Genomic DNA, 18104 nt, shown 5'->3' on the forward strand with positions numbered 1-18104 from the left:
GGAACAACCAGAACTCCCTCCCAGGGGGAAGAGAAAATGGGACAATACCTTGGAAATGGTTTGGTAGCTTCTTATACAGCTAAACATACACCCACCCTTTGACTCAGCCATTCTGTGTCTACCTGTGCACCCACAATAAATGAAAACGTTATGTTCACACAAACACTTGTACAAAAATGTTTAGAGAGCTCTATTCCTAACAGGCAAAAGCTGGACCCAGCCAAAACGTTCATCAATAGGAGAACAGTTCAACCATGGTATAACCATACAATGACACTATTCAGCAATAAACAAAAAATAATGGTGCGTGGAACAGCATGGATTAACCTCAAAAGTATTATTGTATATGAAACAACCTTGATACTAAAGAGTCCATGCTGTATGATTCCACTTATGTGAAATTCTATGACAGGCAAAATTAATTCATGATTAGAAAACCAATGGTTGCTTCTCAGAAGTAGGGACCGGGATGGGACATGAGAAAACTTCCTGAGGAGACAGAAACATCCTATATTATGACAAGGATTTAAGTCTGTACATTTCAATGCATGTGAGCTTCCCCTAAAAAAACTGAGGAAAACGTACACTGAGGAAGCAGGAAAAATGGGAAGGGATGGGTGAAGAGGAACGGCAGGATGCTGACGGTGGCTGAGGCTGAGATGTGTGTGTGGCATGGGGACACTGCTCTAACTACACTTAATGTTTATCATCTGCCACAATAAAAATGATTTTCAAATATGTAGAAGAATTCAGACACCTAAGAACAATATGCTTACCAAACAGGCCACATCGATGACAAGTTGTGGACCGAAGAGGAGGTCCTAAGGAGGTGAAGAGCCCTGGATTATTTATGGACAAGGAATTCTCGACCAACTTGTTTAGTTTTTTTGATTTTGCAGGACGTACATTATTTCCGGGCTTCTATTAAGAACAGAGAAGAGCAATGTTAGAATTTGGCAATAACTTTTCCATTTAAATACTAGATTTGGGACTAGATAAGATCAAGTAGATGTACTTTTCCTTATTCCTTCTATTAAGGTAAACTAAAACCCTGAACTTATATATAAAACAAACATAAGGTGACTCTGAAAGTGGGAGAGGAGGAGGTGGGCTGACTGGCAACCTGGAGACCCAAAGAGCGACATGGCAGTAAGGTGTCTGGGTTTTCTTTTTGCCTCATATATACCAGACTGGGTGCTGGAGAAGCCAGCAACCCAGAAACACCGGAAGGCAGAGATGATAAAAACTCCAACAAGAAAAGCTGTACTCTCGAGCTGGGTGTGGTGGCGGGCACCTGCAGTCCCGGCTAAGGCTGAGGCGGGAGGAACACTGGAGCCCAGGAGCTCAAGGCTGTAGCAAGCTACGACAGTGCCTGTGAATGGCCACTGCACTCCAGCCTGGCCAACATAGTGAGACCCTCATCATTAAAAAAAAAAAAATTTAGAAACCTGCTCTGTCTAGCCAAAGGACTAGAAAAAAAGGCAGACCAGAAAGACAGAAAACTTAACGTTAACTGCTCTACTCCAAACACCACAGACAAAACTGTGGCCCCACTCCCACCCACAGAGGGAGAGTGTGGGGCCAAGATTTCCACCCTCACAAGGCTACAGTGAGGTGCCCCAACCTGCTCACAAGTATGGTATCAGAGAAGGCCAACAGAATAGGGTGCCAGCACTTCATCCCTGAAGTGGAAGGATGACATCCCTGCCTATGGAGACCACATGGCAAACCTGGATTTCCACCTGGCAGCAATGAGGTGCCCCCATCCCCATCAACGTGGTGTCAGAAAAGGCCTAGTGGAGAGTCTGGACTTTCCACCACAATTCAATACAAACTAATCCCTCCTAACACCCTCTCTTTCAGTCGGCCCTCTCTCCATGCGTGTCACTAGAGACCAAATGGGGAGCTGTAATGAGGTACTCACCACTGTCAGCCAGAAAGCAATCAGTTGAGGCCTCCTGTGAAGCTGGAACTCCCATCCTCACCCAAAAGAAAGAGCTCCCCAGTTGAATATCAGAGGCTGAGTAGGGAACCTGGACATATACCCCCAACCTGGCAGTAACAAACCAGCAGCCAGAGCAGTGTCGGAGGAAGCCAGCTAAGACAGGAAGTTTAAATAAGATAGAGGCTGGGTGTGGTAGGTCACGCCTGTAATCCCAGCACTTTGGGAGGATGAGGTGTGCAGATGATTTCAGATCAGGCCATGAGTTCGAGATCAGCCTGGCCAATATGGCGAAACCCCATTGCTACTAAAAATACAAAAATCAGACAGGCATGGTGGCACATGCCCATAATCCCAGCTACTCAGGAAGCTGAGGCACGATGATCGCTTGAACCCAGGAGGTGGAGGTTGCAGTGAGCTGAGATCACGCCACTGTACTCCAGCCTGGGCAACAGAGCAAGATTCTGAATCAAAAAAAAAAAAGTCTCATAATACCCAAGATATCCCAGTTTCAATAGAATTCAATAGACAATAACTCACTGCACCAAGAATCAGGAAGATCACAAATGAATGCCGGAAAAAAAAAAATCAAGCACCCAACATCAACATGACAAAAACATTCATTTATCTATAAAGATTTTAAAGCAGTCATCAATACGTTAACAAGCAATTACGAATAGGCTTGAAACAAATGAATACGGAGTCTCCCTAAATAAATAAAAGATATAAAGAACCAAATGGGTATTTTAAAACTGAAAAGTATAACCAAAATAAAAAACACAATAGCAGGCTCACTAGCATAATGGAGGGAAAAGAGGTAACAATCAGTGAACTTGAAGACAGAACCACAGAAACTCCTGATCTGAACAACAGAATGAAAATGAATTAATAAATGAATAGTCTCGGGGACCTGTGGGACTATAACAAAAGATCTAGCATTTGTGTCTTCAGAAAGGAGAGAGAAGGTAGGGTTGAGAAGTACTCAAAAAATGACTGCTGAGGCCGGGCACGGTGGCGCACGCCTGTAATCCCAGCACTTTGGGAGGTTGAGGCTGGTGGGATCACCTGAGGTCAGGAATTCAAGACCAGCCTGGCCAACATGACGAAACCCCATCTCTTCTAAAAATACAAAAATTAGCTGGGTGTGGTGGAGGGCATCTGTAATCCCAGCTACTTGGGAGGCTGAGACAGGAGAATCGTTTGAACCCAGGAAGTGGAGGTTGCAGTGAGCTGAGATCACGCCACTGCACTCCAGCCTAGGCGACAAGAGTCAAACTCTGTTTCCAAAAAAAAAAAAAAAAAAGACTGCCAGAAACTTCCAAATTTGGCAGAAGATATAAATTTACTAATTTAAGAGGCTGAGTGAGCCCCAGAGTAAACTGAGACTAAACACCAAGACACATCTTAAAATTCTGAAAATTAAAAGCTTGAAAGCAGAAAGAGGAAAAGAATCCCTTACCTGTATGGGGGAGGGAGGATTTTTAAAATTCATTCTATTAAGGTAAACTAAAACCCTGAACTTCTATATAAAACAAACATAAGGTGACGCTGAAAGTAGGAAAGGAGGAGGTAGGCTGGCTAGGAACCTGGAGACCCAAAGAGCAACATGGCAGTAAGGCGTCTTTAAAAAGACAGATTTCCCATTAGAGACCGTGGAGGCCAGAAGAAAGTGACAAAACATTTTTCAAGTTCTGAAAGAAAACTTATCTGAGAAACTTATCCAAGGAAAATATCCTTTAGGAATGAATGGGAAATCAAGACTTTTCAGATGAAAGAAAATTAAGAGAATTTGTTACCAGCAGCTTTATCCTAAAAGAATGGCCTAAGGAAGTTCTCTAAAGAGAAAAGAAATGATAAAGGCAGGAACACTGAAATAGAGAAGAAAAACACAACAGGCCAGGCTCAGTGGCTCATGCCTGTAATCCCAGCACTTTGTGAGTCCGGGGTGGGAGGACTGAGCTCAGGAGTTCGAGACCTGATAAACGAAACATATTAATAAGTACAATAGACTTTCTCCTGTTGAGTGTTCTAAATTATGTTTGAGAGTTTGAGCAAAAATGATAAACCGTCTGAAGGAGTTGTAAATCTATGAGATAGAATATGTAAGACATAAACGGGTGAAGGTAAAGAAATGCACAGGGAGGTTAAGGTGTCTGCACTATACTCAGATTGGTAAAATGGTAACTGTCATAAGTTGCGTATACATGATGTAGTATGCAGAGCAACCACTGGAAAAGGTATACAGAGACACACTTGAAAACACCAGATAAAAATCAAAATTACAGAAAGTATTCAAGTAACCCACAAGGCGGCAGGAAAAATAAACAGAACAGAAAACAAAACAAATGGCATAAACTCTCAAGTACCAATTACATCAAATGTAAATTAAGTATACCAACTGAAAGACAGACTGTCCTAGTGAATTAAAAAACCTTACCCAAATATATGGTGTCTATAAGAAACTCATTTTATGTATAACAATATAGACCAAAAGTAAAAAGATGGAAAAATATGTAAATGTTAAGAACAATGAGTGACTGTATTAATATCAGATAAAACAGATTACAGGGAAAGAAAAGTACCAAAGAGAGGGACATTATAATGACAACGAGTCAACCCAACAAGACACGGCAATCCTAAATATGCATGAACCACAGCTGCAAAATATAAAGCCTAACTGAATTGAAAATAAACAACCCAGGATTATAGAGGCTTTAATACCTTCTCAACAATTGACATAATGAGATATAAAATCAGCAAGAGGATGGAACACAACATCACCAACCAACAGGAGCTATTAGATATTTATAGATCGTCTGACCCAACAGACAAGGCACATTCTTTTCAAGTGCCAAGAGAATGTATACCAAGACCACATCCTGAGCCATAAAACAAACCCCAAAACTTAAAAGAACTGATGTGATTCAGAAGCTGTTCTCTGACCACAATAGACTCAAACCAGTAATCAGCAGCAGAAAAAATACTAACAATCTTCAAACACCCAGAAACTAAAGCACACTTCTAAATAATATGAGTTAAAGATGAAGTTTCGAGATAAATAAAAGTTACACTGGGGCTGGGCAGGGCAACTCAAGCCTGTAATCCCAAGGTGGGAGGATCACTTGAAGCCAGGAGTTTAAGATCAGCCTAGCAACATAGCAAGACCCCCATCTCTACAGAAAAAAAAAAAAAAAAAAATAGCCAGGTGTGGTGGCATACACCTGTAGTCCCAATTACTCCAGGAGGCTCAGCAGGTGGGACTGCTTGAGTCCAGGAGTACAAGGCTGTAGTGAGCTATGATTGTGCCACTACACTCCAGCCTGGATGACAGAGGGAGACCTTGTCTTAAAAAACCAACCAACCAACCACCAAAAAGACAAACCAAAAAAACCCCCAATCAATGACCAAAAAAATGCCCAAAAGCAGTAGAGACAGTAAACATAAAGAAGAAATTTTAAAAACAGGAAAAAAATGAAACAAAAACCTATTTCTTTGGAAAGATCAATAAAACACAAACCTGTAGCGAGACAGACAATAAAGACAGACAGAAATTACCAGTATCAGGAATAAAATAGGGAACATTACTACAGACAACACAAACACGAAAATACTGGGAACACTTCCACATATAAATTTGACAGTGTAGACAAAATGAACAAATTCCTTAAAAAATGCAAACACAATATGAAACAATTTGAATAGACTTCAATTATAAATATTAAGGAAACTGAACCATACCTTTAAAACTCCCCCAAAAGAAATCTCCAGGTCCAGATGGTTTTCATTGGAGAATTCTACCAAATGTTTAAAGAATTAACACCAGTTCTATACAATTTCTCTTCCAGCAAACAGAAGAGGGGACACTTCCCAATTCATTTCATGAAACTAATATTACCTTGATACTCAAACCACACACAGACAGTATAAAAGAAAATTACAGACCAAAATCTCTCATGAAAACTTATGTAAAAATCCTTATTAAAATATTACCAGATAGAACTCAGCAATACATAAAAATAATTATACACCATGACCAAGCGTAGTTCACTTCAGGAATGCAAGGCTGGTTAACCACTCAAAATAACAATGTAATCTACCAAATTAATATACTAAAGGAAAATAAGTCACTACCATATCAATCAATACAGAAAAAGCATTTGACAAAATTCAACACCTATTCATGATAAAAAGGATCAGAAAAGCAGGACTAGAGAAAACTTCATCAGCTTGATAAAGAATATCTACAAAAACCTACATCTAAACTTAATCGTAAAAGACTGAATGCTTTTTCCCTGAGATTAGAAACAAGGCAAGGTGTCCACTGTCACTGTGATTCAAACCTAGTGTAGAAAGTTCCTACAGTAAATGCAATAAAGCAAGAAAGGAAATCAAAGACATATACACTGAAAAAGAAAACATAAAACTGTCCCTATTTGCAGATGATATGATTGGCTATGTAGAAAACTGCAAGGGATCTTAAAAGGACTTCAATGGCTGGGCCCAGTGGCTCACGCCTGTAATCCCAAGCACTTTGGGAGGCCAAGGCGGGTGGATCACCTGAGGTCAGGAGTTTGGGACCAGCCTGACCAACATGGTGAAATCCCGTCTCTACTAAAAAATACAAAAATTAGCCAAGTGTGGGGACGCATGCCTATAGTCGCAGCTACTTGGGAGGCTGAATGAAGCAGGAGAATCGCTTGAACCAGGGAGGCAGAGGTTGCAGTGAGCCAAGATAGCAGCCCAGCAGTCCAGCCTGGGCAACGAGAGCAAAACTCCGTCTCAAAAAAAAAAAAAAAGAAAAAGAAAAAAAAGACTTCAGCAAGATCACAGAAGATAAACATACAAAACCAATCATATTTTCAAATAATGAACATGGGGACAGAAATACAATAGTATTTACAGTTACTCAAAAAAAATCAAATACTGAAGTGTAAATCTAGCAAAACATGCACAGGACCTGTAAGCTAAAGACTACAAAACGAAAAGAAATCAGAGATCTACATAAAAGGAGAAACACTATGTTCATGGATTGGAAGATTCAACACAGCAAAAATGTCAATAATTCCCCAACTGATATATAGGTTTAATGCAATTCACATGACAATCCCAGCAATATTTTTTGTAGAGATGAGATTATTCTAAACTGCATATTGGAAGGCAAAGGAATTAGAATAGTTAAAAAAATTTTTAAGAAGATAAATCAAGTGAAAGGAACCACTTTTCCCAATTTCAAATTTTACTACACAGCTCCAGGAATCAAGACTGTGTGGTACTGGAAAGACAGACACATAGTATACAGAAAATAAATAACTTCAACTAGACCAACACAAATATGTCCAACTGAATTTTGGCAAATGTGTGAAAGCAATTCAGTGAAGAAAATTTTCAACAGATGGCATTGGAGCAATTGAACATCCACAGGCAAAAATAAATCTCTCAAGTTTCTTAACTTAAAATCTTAAAATTAACTGAAAATGGATCAAAACTTAAATGTAAGAAGTGAAACTATTCAGTGGCTCACGCCTGTAATCCCACCACTTTGGGAGGCCGAGGCACGTGGATCATGAGGTCAGGAGATCGACACCATCCTGGCTAACACAGTGAAACCCTGTCTCTACTAAAAATACAAAAAAAAAAAATTAGCCAGGCACGGTGGCGGGCGCCTGTAGTCCCAGCTACTTGGGAGGCTGAGGCAGGAGAATGGCGTGAACCCCGGAGGTGAAGGTTGCAGTAAGCCGAGATCAGGCCACTGCACTCCAGCCTGGGTGACAGTGCAAGACTCCATCTAAAAAAAAAAAAAAGTAAAACTATCAAATTGTTTGGGGAAAAAATGAACATTTTCAGGATCCAGAGTATCAAAAGCACCAAAAACAATCCATTAAGGAAAAACTGACTTTATTAAGATGAAAAGACAAGCTACAGATTAGGAGAAAATATTTGCAAATCACATACTTGACAAATGACTAATATCTGAAAATTACAAAGAACTTTCAAAACAGTAAAAAAACTCAGAAAATAGACAAAAGACATGAAAACATTTCACCAAAGATGTACAGATGGCAAATAAGCACATGAAAAGATGTTTATCATCAATCAAGAAGGAAATGCAAGTTAAACCACAATTAGATAGTACTACACATCTGTGATGAAAACGGGTAGAATAAAAATACCGACGACATCACCAAATGCCGAAGAGGATGCAGAGAAACAAGCTCTCATACACCCTTGGTAAGAATGAATGTAAAATGATACCGTCACTCTGGAAAATATTTGGCAGTTTTTTATAAAACAAAGTTGGGACTACTCTTCAACCCAGAAATTGAACCCTGGACATTTATCCTGGAGCATTAAAAACATGTTCACATAAAATTCTGTACATCAATGGATATAGAGTTTTAGTTTTAAGAGCCAAAAAGTGGAAACAACCCAGATGTCCTTCAATAAGTAAATGGTTAAACAAGTTGTCCATACCATGGACTACTACTCAGCAATAACAAGGATCAAATGATTGATGCATACAACCTAGATCAATTTCTAGATAATTATGTGAAATGACGAAAGCCAATCCCAAAAGGTTACATACTGTCTGTATGTAGCCTTTTATATAATATTCTCAAAAATGACAAAATTGTGGAAATATGCATATCAGTGGCTATGGATTAAGAGGGCAGGCGCAGAAGGAAAAGTGGATTGGCTACACCAGAACATAAGCAACAAGGTATGTAAGAGACCTTTGTGGTGATGGAAATGCTCCGTATCTTGATGGTGTATCAATAACCCGGCTGTGATGCTATACTATAGTTCTGCAGCATGTTACCATGGGGGAAACAGGCGAAAGACTACACAGGATCCCCATTATTTCTTACAACTGCATGTGAATCTACAATGACCTAAGGAAGTTTTCTTTTTTAAAAATGTACATTAAATAAAAAATGTCTGATCTTGAATGATACCTACAAATTGAATACTTCTTTATTAAATACCAAAACATGTTTAGAATCTTTTACCCCAGCAAGCAAACACACAATAAAGTAACTTACAGTATTCACTTCTTTGGGTGGTGAATTACTTTCTACACTTGGTGATGACACTGAGTTTCCTGGGGAGGAAAAACACAATTTTGAATAAAAGCCAGATATTACTTTTTATTGCTAATAATGAAAAATAGTATAATTAGGTGATATTCAAGTAACAGGGCTATACCACAATGACCTTATAGCTACACCAGAACCTAAGCAACATCCTACTTTGCCCAACAGAAAATAAGGACTTAGCCAGGCATGGTGGCTCACCCCTATAATCCCAGCACTTTGGGAGGCTGAGGCAAGTGGATCACTTGAGGTCAGGAGTTCAAGACCAGCCTGGCCAACATGAACATGGGCAATACAAAAATTAGCTGGGCATGGTGGTGCACACTTGTAATTCCAACTACTCAGGAGGCTGAGGTAGGAGAACTACTTGTACCTGGAAGGTGAAGGTTTCAGTGAGCTGAGACAGTGCCACTGCACTCCAGCTTGGGTGACTGAGAGACTCTGTCTCAAAAAAAATAAAAATATAAATAAAAGAACTTGTCCAAAATTTTCTTGACTAGTACTCCTCTCATTGTGAACTTTTCTCCATTCACTAAGGCAGCAGTTCTCAAATTTTCTGGATTCAGAAACCCTCTGCACTCTTAAAAACTGAGGACCCTGCAGAGCTTTTGTTTACATGGTTTATTTCAATCAATATTTACTGTATTAGAAATTAAAACTAAACTTAAGCATCCATTTAAAAATAAATGCATTACATGCTGACAATTTTTAAAAACTGTATTTTTCAAAACAAAATATAGAAGGATCACACATTTTTGCATATCATTAATGATTGGCTTAACAGAAGACGGCTGGATTCATATATAGTTTTTGCCTTCACTCAGTGAAAAGTTGCTTCTGGTATTTGGAAAAAAAACAAAACAAAACAAAAAAAAAGGTCTGGCCTCCCAGAGACAGGTATTTGCAAGGAGGAGGAATACTTAATGTCCTCCTCTATTAACTGTGGATATTTGCCTTTATTAATACACCAAAACAAAGTGGTATAGAGTTAGAAGCAATGTGAACTCTAAAACCACATTAAGGAACTTTTCATATTGTTACACTAGAATTCACTGATTTATCCCACACTTTGGATTTCTGTCCATGCATGACAGCAATATCATGCACTGGCCATTTGGAAAAGACAGGTTCACTGAGTTATGCGGCATTACCAAATGTTGACATATTTCATTATGCAATAGCAAAAAATCATGAGTTAGGGCCTGTTGTGGTGGTTCATGCCCGTAATCCCAGGGTTTTGGGAGGCTGAGGCAGGAGGATCGCTTGTGCCCAGGGGTTTGAGGCCTCAGTGAGCCATGATTGTGCCACTGCACTTCAGCTTGGGTGACAGAGACCGTCTCCAAAAAAAAATAAAAATATTAATATTCATGTGTTAATATCACCATGCATCTTACCAGAAAAGTCTGTCTTGGGAAGTTCTTAAGCTCAAAGTGGCAGACACAAGTTTCCTAAAATCCGAAATTGCTTGAAAGCTTAAACTTTGTCATTGACAAAATACTGTCAGCTGTTTTCCTTGAAGTAAAGGGCTCACTTTAATTTTTGAGAAAATGCTTGCCAGGTAAATCTGAATAACCAGTGTGTCATCTTTTCAAGTAAAAAGTATATTCCAAGAAAAGAGTTTCTCTTCAGCTCACAACTCAATTGCACACATGCTTTTCCTACTTCAGAGGATAAAAGGAGTCATTCCCATTTCATCACACAAATACTAAAAATACTGCACACAATGGTCAAGATTTAACAGAATACTTGAATACTTTTTACTGCTCAATCAAGGGCATTTTTAACTGAAATTGCCATTTCTGGTTTTCCTTTTAACTGGAAGTGCATGACAATGAAAAACTCAATGAACCCTCACCCAGGTTGGCGCTCCTGCCTTAAGCTGAGCTAATAATTTGCTTTTGCACTATCAGTATAAAGCTGGCATAGCAGAAAAGGCAAGAATGTGAGGAAAACAGTTTTGACATCTTGCAGAAGCCCAGAAGCCCAAGGGCACATTCTGAGAATTATATCACCATGTTAAAAGATCACATCTCATATACCTTCACAAAGAAACTAAATTTACCAGGTCCTAACCGCCTTAGAAAGGTGTGTGTTTTTTTGTTTTTGTTTTTTTTCTTTTTTGAGACAGTATCGCTCTGTCACCAGGCTGGAGTGCAGTGGCATGATGTCAACTCTGCAACCTCTGCCTCCCAAGCTCAGGCGATTCTCCTGCCTCAGCCTCTCAAGTAGCTGGGACTACAGGTTTGCGCCCCCATACCCGGCTAATTTTTGTATTTTTAGTAGACATGGGGTTTCACCATGTTGGCCAAGCTGGTCTCTAACTCCTGACCTCGTGATCTGCCCACCTCGGCCTCCCAAAGTGCTAGGATTACAGGCATGAGCCACCACACCCAGCCGAAAAACGTTTTTAGAATTGGAACTAAAGGAATAAGTCACATGAAACCAATTAAAATCTTAGCTGTATCTTTGTGATATATGCATAAAGTTTGCACAGTATTTTTAAGATACGGTCAATCTTTAGAACACCCATAAAAAAGCTAGAGTGTTTCCTTTCTGCATTCCTAGTATAGTCCTCTGTGGGGAAAAAAGCTCATTCTCTCCCCAGGAATTTTTTCTGAGATTAATGAAGCCGAAGGCAGCCACTTGGTATCTGGTTTTTCCTTCTACAATAATAATTAAATGCAAATACGGTAAGGTAGTCATGTGCCTGTTCTGTTAATAGCCCACTGGTGTGTGGTTATATATACTTCTGGTAAGTCACAGAAACCACGAGAATCAAGAAGTAGGAAGCCTGTGGTTTTCACTCACCTGCTGGCAATTTTTTCCTGTCTCCTTTGGAGCCAGCCACTTCTCCATTGATGCCATTAGGCTTTGAAGAAACTGAACTGTCTTCCTGACTAGCCAAATATTGTTTGGTTTGCTCACAAAGCAAAAAATTGTTCTTTTTATTTCCATTCTCTGAGCTTTTCAGCCTGAAATTAGGATGGTTAGGAAGTGTTCCAGGACTTCTTAAAGACTCATGTGGTGGAAGCTTGTTTTCATTTTTCTCAAAATTAAATGGCTCTGTCATCTTAGAAGGAGGTACTTCCAAATTATTTCTTGACATCATACTAAATGGCGATTTAACACTCATAGAGGCCTAAGGAGAGAAATGTATTGAAAAGACATCTTTTAATTTCAAAATTTCAGAAGAACTGCAGGCTCAGAGAAATTCTCCCAAATATATTTACGTAACAGATAATTCCTATAAAATGATTCCAAAGCAGGTATAACCATGACATCAAAACTTGGCCGACAAGGCACAAGAAAAACATCGATTCTCTGTAAGTATGAACTCTAACAGAAATCAACAACAGACCAACTCATGAAAAATCAAAAAAGTAAATCTCAGCATTCAACACCATTCCTTACTTGTAAAAGCTTTTGAGACAACACTAATTGAAAAGGTCTTTCATGTTTTAAAAGAAATATTCCCAAGCTAAAGCTTACACCTTAATGGCAAAATGCAACAGAAAAGGTGTGTTTAAATCAGGTTGTCACCTACCTTTCTACCTTCTCAGAATCCCTCTACCCTCTCCTATATCCAGTCCTTGAATATGCTGAACGCTCTACCCAGAATGCCCTCGCGCTCACTGCCTGACCATCCTGCGCAGGCTTCACAATCCATCTCAGCTGACCCCTCCTTCCTCCCATTTTGCCAAGGTCTCTGCTTTTATCATCTCCAGCTGAACTTCCACAAATTGTAATTTATACCTACTGCTTTTAAGGTCCTATCTATGCATCTTTCTCTGAAAGTAAATTGGAAATGTTGCAAGCTTTCCAAGTTTAATTTGTCACAAAGTGTCTCTGAGAAACCTCTGTCCAGAAAGGATGCTGGCTTGTTTTTCTATTACTCTTAAAGAATGCTAAGTGCCCTGCCCAGGAGAATTAAAAGGGACAAACACCTCTTCTTTCTCAAGTAGTGACTGATAGCTTTGTCTGCTCCCCAAACAGCTGAGCAGGAGGAAAAATGTCACAGCTAAAACTAGCATGAGTAATATCTAAATGTTGTTTAACATGGTCTTGAATAGAAAAAAATAAATAGCAGTTGGTGTCCTACGACTTATCTCATTTCTTACTTTAAATTAGGCCTAACCTAATCTAATGAGAATACAGACAAGATAATGAAAAACAAAAATATACAGGCACACTCAAAGGTAGGGAACTCTTATTGGACCGACCCTGAGAAGATCCCTAACAGAATGACTGCAGGTGGGCAGCGATGGGGGAGATACTGCAGCTGCCAGGGGAAGTAAAACTGTATGGATAAGCACGCCTAAATTGAAGGGACAGGCTGAGAACTGCAATGTTTTGTGTAATAAGAGCAATGTTGTTCAATTACAAAAGAAAAATAAAGGCCGTGCGCGGTGGCTCACACCTGTAATCTCAGCACTTTGGGAGGCTGAGGCAGGCGGATCACCAGGTCAAGAGATCGAGATCATCCTGGCTAACAGAGTGAAATCCCGTCTCTACTAAAAACTACAAAATATTAGCCGGGTGTGATGGCAGGTGCCTGTACTCCCAGCTACTCAGGAGGCTGAGGCAGGAGAATGGCGTAAACCCAGGAGGCAGAGCTTGCAGTGAGCCAAGATTGTGCCACTGCACTCCAACCTGAGTGAGAGAGTGAGACTCCATCTCAAAAAAAGAAAAAAAAAAAAAAAAGAAAGAAACTCCAGAGGAATCAGGTGGTGGTGGGGCGGGCGGGGAGGAATAAAGTGTATACTCTGTACAAGAAAGACAAAGAATGTGCATTAAAATATTAGAGTAACTGCCAGACAAACAGAATATATAACTTTAAAATCACAGAAGAAAATCTTAATCCAATAGAAAAAAAAATTCAGGTACAGAAAACATCAAATAAGATGACAGAATCAAGCCCAAGTAATCCAAGTATCAATGAGTTAGTCTTAAAAAAGAAAAAAGAGATAAACTCAGGAAGAAAATTATTCAGTAAAATGTTAGGCACAAAAGGCACACATATAACCAAGTCATATGGTAAGGTTCCAAATAAAAGGACTAAAATATGCTCTATGCAAACAGCTAAAAGATGTAATGTTAGGCCGGGCACGGTTGCTCATGCCTGTAATCCAAGCACTTTGGGAGGCCAAGGCAGGTGGATCACCTGAGATCAGGAGTTCAAGACCAGCCTGGACAACATGGTGAAACCCCATCTTTACTAAAAATACAGAAATTAACTGGGTGTGGTGGCACACCCCGGTAATCCCAGCTACTCGGGAGGCTGAGGCAGGAGAACAGCTTGATCCTGGGAGGTGGAGGTTGTAGTGAGCCAAGATCACACCATCGCACTCCGGCCTGGGCAACAAGAGCAAAACTGTGTCTCGAAATAAAAAAAAAGATGTAATGTTAGTATCAGTAGCACATAAAATCAAACTCAAGGTAGAAACTATTAAGATACATGAAGATACTTTACATTGCTTAAGAAAACACAGGCTGGGCACAGTGGCTCATGCCTGTAACCCCAGCATTTTGGGAGGCCAAGGAGGGTGGATTACTTGAGGTCAGGAGTTCGAGACCAGCCTGACCAACATGGTGAAACCGTATTGCTACTAAAAATACAAAAATTAGCTGGGCATGGTGGTGCGCATCTGTAGTCCCAACTACTCGGGAGGCTGAGGCAGGAGAAGAGCTTGAACCTGGGAGCCAGAGGTTGCAGTGAGCTGAGACAGCGCCACTGCACTTCAGCCTGGGCGACAGAATGAGACTGTCTCAAAAACAAACACTCCAAGGAGATAAAGCAGCCAGGAATCTTTGAATCATTTAATGTTGTTTTGAGGTGTATAAAACAAAATTTGACTGAAGGAGAAGAAATTCAGTCCACTATGATTAGGGCGCATCTATCTTAGACAACTACTACTCAGACAGAAAACAGGCAATAGTAAAGACTGTATGAGTTAACAAACTTGACCTAATCGGGACTAATATAACCAATAACATTCCTTTTTTTCAACACTGAGTGTACACTGGACTGCAAAATCCATCTCGAATACAAAAAAACTAGTATCATACAGGCCACATTCACTCATCACAATACACACAAATCTCCATCTCAGATTATGCTTCACAGAGAATCAGCCTGCAATAGCCATGGGTGAAGGGTTTCTTTTGTTTAGTTTAAAAGTGGTTAAAACAATCACAAAGGAAATGATAGCAAACATAACCATGTGACAACGAAAACTTACCAAAATAGTAAGCAGTCCAGGAAATACTATCACAAAAATGACAAATTTGATACCTTTTCAAAAGTGAGATAAATATTAAGAACCTCCAGATACTGTAGCAGACTCAAACACCATTCAACCTCTGATTTGCCAGCTAGAGTTAGCAACGATACTGGCCACAGAGTTCTCCTGAGGTGGCTTCTGAGAAAGCTCTTCCCTACCCTGCAGAAGAGGGACAGACGTGGCTAGCACAGTCCTTCACCCCTTTCTTCCTGCAACACGGTCCTGAGGCCTGGTGACTTATCACACGCTTTGTAATCAGGGAGTAAGTAATAAGCACAGCCTGAGGATGGTGAAGGAGAAGATGCAGAGCCAGGTGTGTCTGGCAGTTCCTTCACGTCGCCACTCCAGCTCAGGTTTGCCTATGCAGAGACACGCTGAGGCATCAAATAAGCTGTTATTTGCAGGCCAGTACAGTAAAATGAATGACAAAAAGGCATGAACAGAATGGAGAGGCAGATCAGCTCGTAAACATAAGGGGAAAAACATTCAACCCTATAGTTACAAAAAAATTCAAATTGAAGCAAGTATACATTTTCCACCTAGTGAGTGCAATTAAAACATTAAGCCACTCATTACTGAAGGGAGTATCAATTAATATGCTCTTTCTGGGAAGCAATTTAGAAATATATACCTATGGGTTTATACCTATGGGTTTTTAAAAAGCATTCCTAGCCACTGACTTGGTACCTCTACATCTAGAACTCATGCCATTGAAATAATCCTAAATACCAAAAAATCCTATATATAAAAATGTCCACCTAAAATAGCAAAAAAGGCCCGGACGCAGTTGCTCACACCTGTAATCTCAGCACTTTAGGAGGCTGAGGAGTGGTGGGTTCCTGTAATCCCAGCTACTCAGGAGGCTGAGGTGGGAGAATCGCCTGAACCTGGGAGGCAGAGGTTGTAGTGAGCCGAAATTGTGCCACTGCACTCTAGCTTGGGCAACAAAGCGAGACTGTCTCAAAAAAAAAAAAAAAAAAAAAAAAAAGTTAACTGTGATGCCTTTAATAGACAGACTATTACACTACCATTCAGAATCTTAGTTTCCAGAAACACTGTTAAAATGTCTATTAGAATGGCAAATGAGGCTGGGCGTGGTGGCTCACGCCTGTAATCCCAGCACTTTGGGAGGCTGAGGTGGGCGTATCACGAGGTCAGGAGATTAAGACCATCCCGGCTAACACGGTGAAACTCCATCTCTACTAAAAAATACAAAATATTAGCTGGCCGTGGTAGCGGGCACTTGTAGTCCCAGCTACTCGGGAGGCTGAGGCAGGAGAATGGTGTGAACCCAGGAGGCGGAGCTTGCAGTGAGCCCAGACAGCGCCACTGCAGCACTCCAGCCTGGACGACAGAGGGAGACCCCATCTCAAAAAAAAAAAAAAAAGAAGAATGGCAAATGAAAAAGCAGAAAAAACCTGTATATTCAATACAATTATAACTGCAAAAGAAAATCAGAACTGCAGGTTAAAAAAAGATGAATGAAACATATTACATTATAAATAACAATGAGTATTCCAGAGTAGGTGGGTTGATGAGGATATCTTTCTCACTACATTTTCCAAATTATATTGAATGAATCGTTTTTATAGATGAAAATATTTTTAAGACTGAAGTATCTAACAGTAAACCATTTTTCCAAAAATGTGGTAACTTAATTCTAAATCAAGTAAAGGATCACAGCAATATTTTAACCATAAAACTAGCGTACAGTTATCTTAAGACACTGAGTTGGATCCTCAGTAGGCTGCTGTGTTACACCTGAGATAGTCTTTCATAACACTATCTTTATTTAGTAACTCAGGCTGCCAATCAATCTACAGTCAGCGCCTCACTACCCTGTATTAGTTACCTATAGACAGTTATATCTATCATTTATTTTAAGTTGCTTGAGTGCAGGAACTCTTATTTTTAAAAATCCAAACAAAAATACCTCTGATTTCCTGCAGTATCCACCATGGTGCTTTATAGAACTAGGCATTCAAAAGATATTCATATGATAAAAACTATTTTAAATGCACTATTGCACTGTTTTCATGCCAACCTGTTCACTGAAAATGACACTTGCTGTCTGAAATGACATCTGGCAGTCTTAAGTGATGTGCTTAAGTCTTAAGGACTTACCCTGTTCAGGAATTTTCATTATAACACCCAGGGCAAACAGACATCTACACCTGTTCTGGGACCACAAACTTCTTGTTTCCTTTCATTTGGGACAGCCAATCGTGCTGCATTGGAACCATTTTCTAAAATGGTTCCCTTCCCAACTGTTGCTGCCCTGTAACCACAACCTTTCAAAAACATGAGACTCTTATACTGACATGACTCTCATAATGGAACACAGGATCCCAGACACAGGTTGGCAGCCCGTCAACAGCAAAGTCAGAATGTCCCTGACTTTGAACACTATTACCACTTATGCATTAGCTTTTGGAGCAGGTGGCCAGTACTACCGTGAATCCAGATAAAACATTCAGTCACCTAAAACCTTTTGGAATTTATTTTTAAATATGCAATTATCATACCATTACACGTACACTGATTTACAGTTTTATGAATGTAAGGCAGGCATAGACTTAGGCAGCCACCACAACTGGGATACAGAACAGGCTCTTAAGGGTGAAATATTTATTTATTTTTTTTTTGAGGCGTTGTCTCGCTCTGTTGTCCAAGCTGGAGTGCAGTGGCACGATCTCGGGCTCACTGCAACCTCCGCGTCCCGGGTTCAAGCAATTCTCCTGCCCCAGCCCTCCCAATTAGCTGGGACGACAGGCATGCCCCACCACGCCT

The 18104-nt window shown here is 40.0% G+C and overlaps 1 protein-coding gene across 4 annotated transcripts in view; it reads right to left on the minus strand.

Annotated features, from left to right (window-relative positions):
• Positions 1-18104, minus strand: part of LOC105467056 (tudor domain containing 1) — a 53443-nt gene that overhangs the window by 32645 nt on the left and 2694 nt on the right. For 2 of the 4 annotated variants that reach the window (XM_071069091.1, XM_011716379.3), the window contains exons 2-4: positions 11842-12172; positions 8983-9041; positions 777-921 (exon numbers count right to left, since the gene is read on the minus strand). In XM_071069091.1, coding sequence (XP_070925192.1) covers positions 777-921; positions 8983-9041; positions 11842-12166 — 529 coding nt within the window. In that variant the 5' untranslated portion in view covers positions 12167-12172. Of the gene's footprint in view, positions 1-776; positions 922-8982; positions 9042-11841; positions 12173-12577; positions 12601-17438; positions 17545-18104 lie in introns of those variants that run through there. The other 2 variants (XM_011716388.3, XM_011716395.3) reach the window with 2 other exon arrangements.

Source organism: Macaca nemestrina, chromosome 9, assembly GCF_043159975.1.
Source record: "Macaca nemestrina isolate mMacNem1 chromosome 9, mMacNem.hap1, whole genome shotgun sequence".
Classification (NCBI taxonomy): domain Eukaryota; kingdom Metazoa; phylum Chordata; class Mammalia; order Primates; family Cercopithecidae; genus Macaca; species Macaca nemestrina.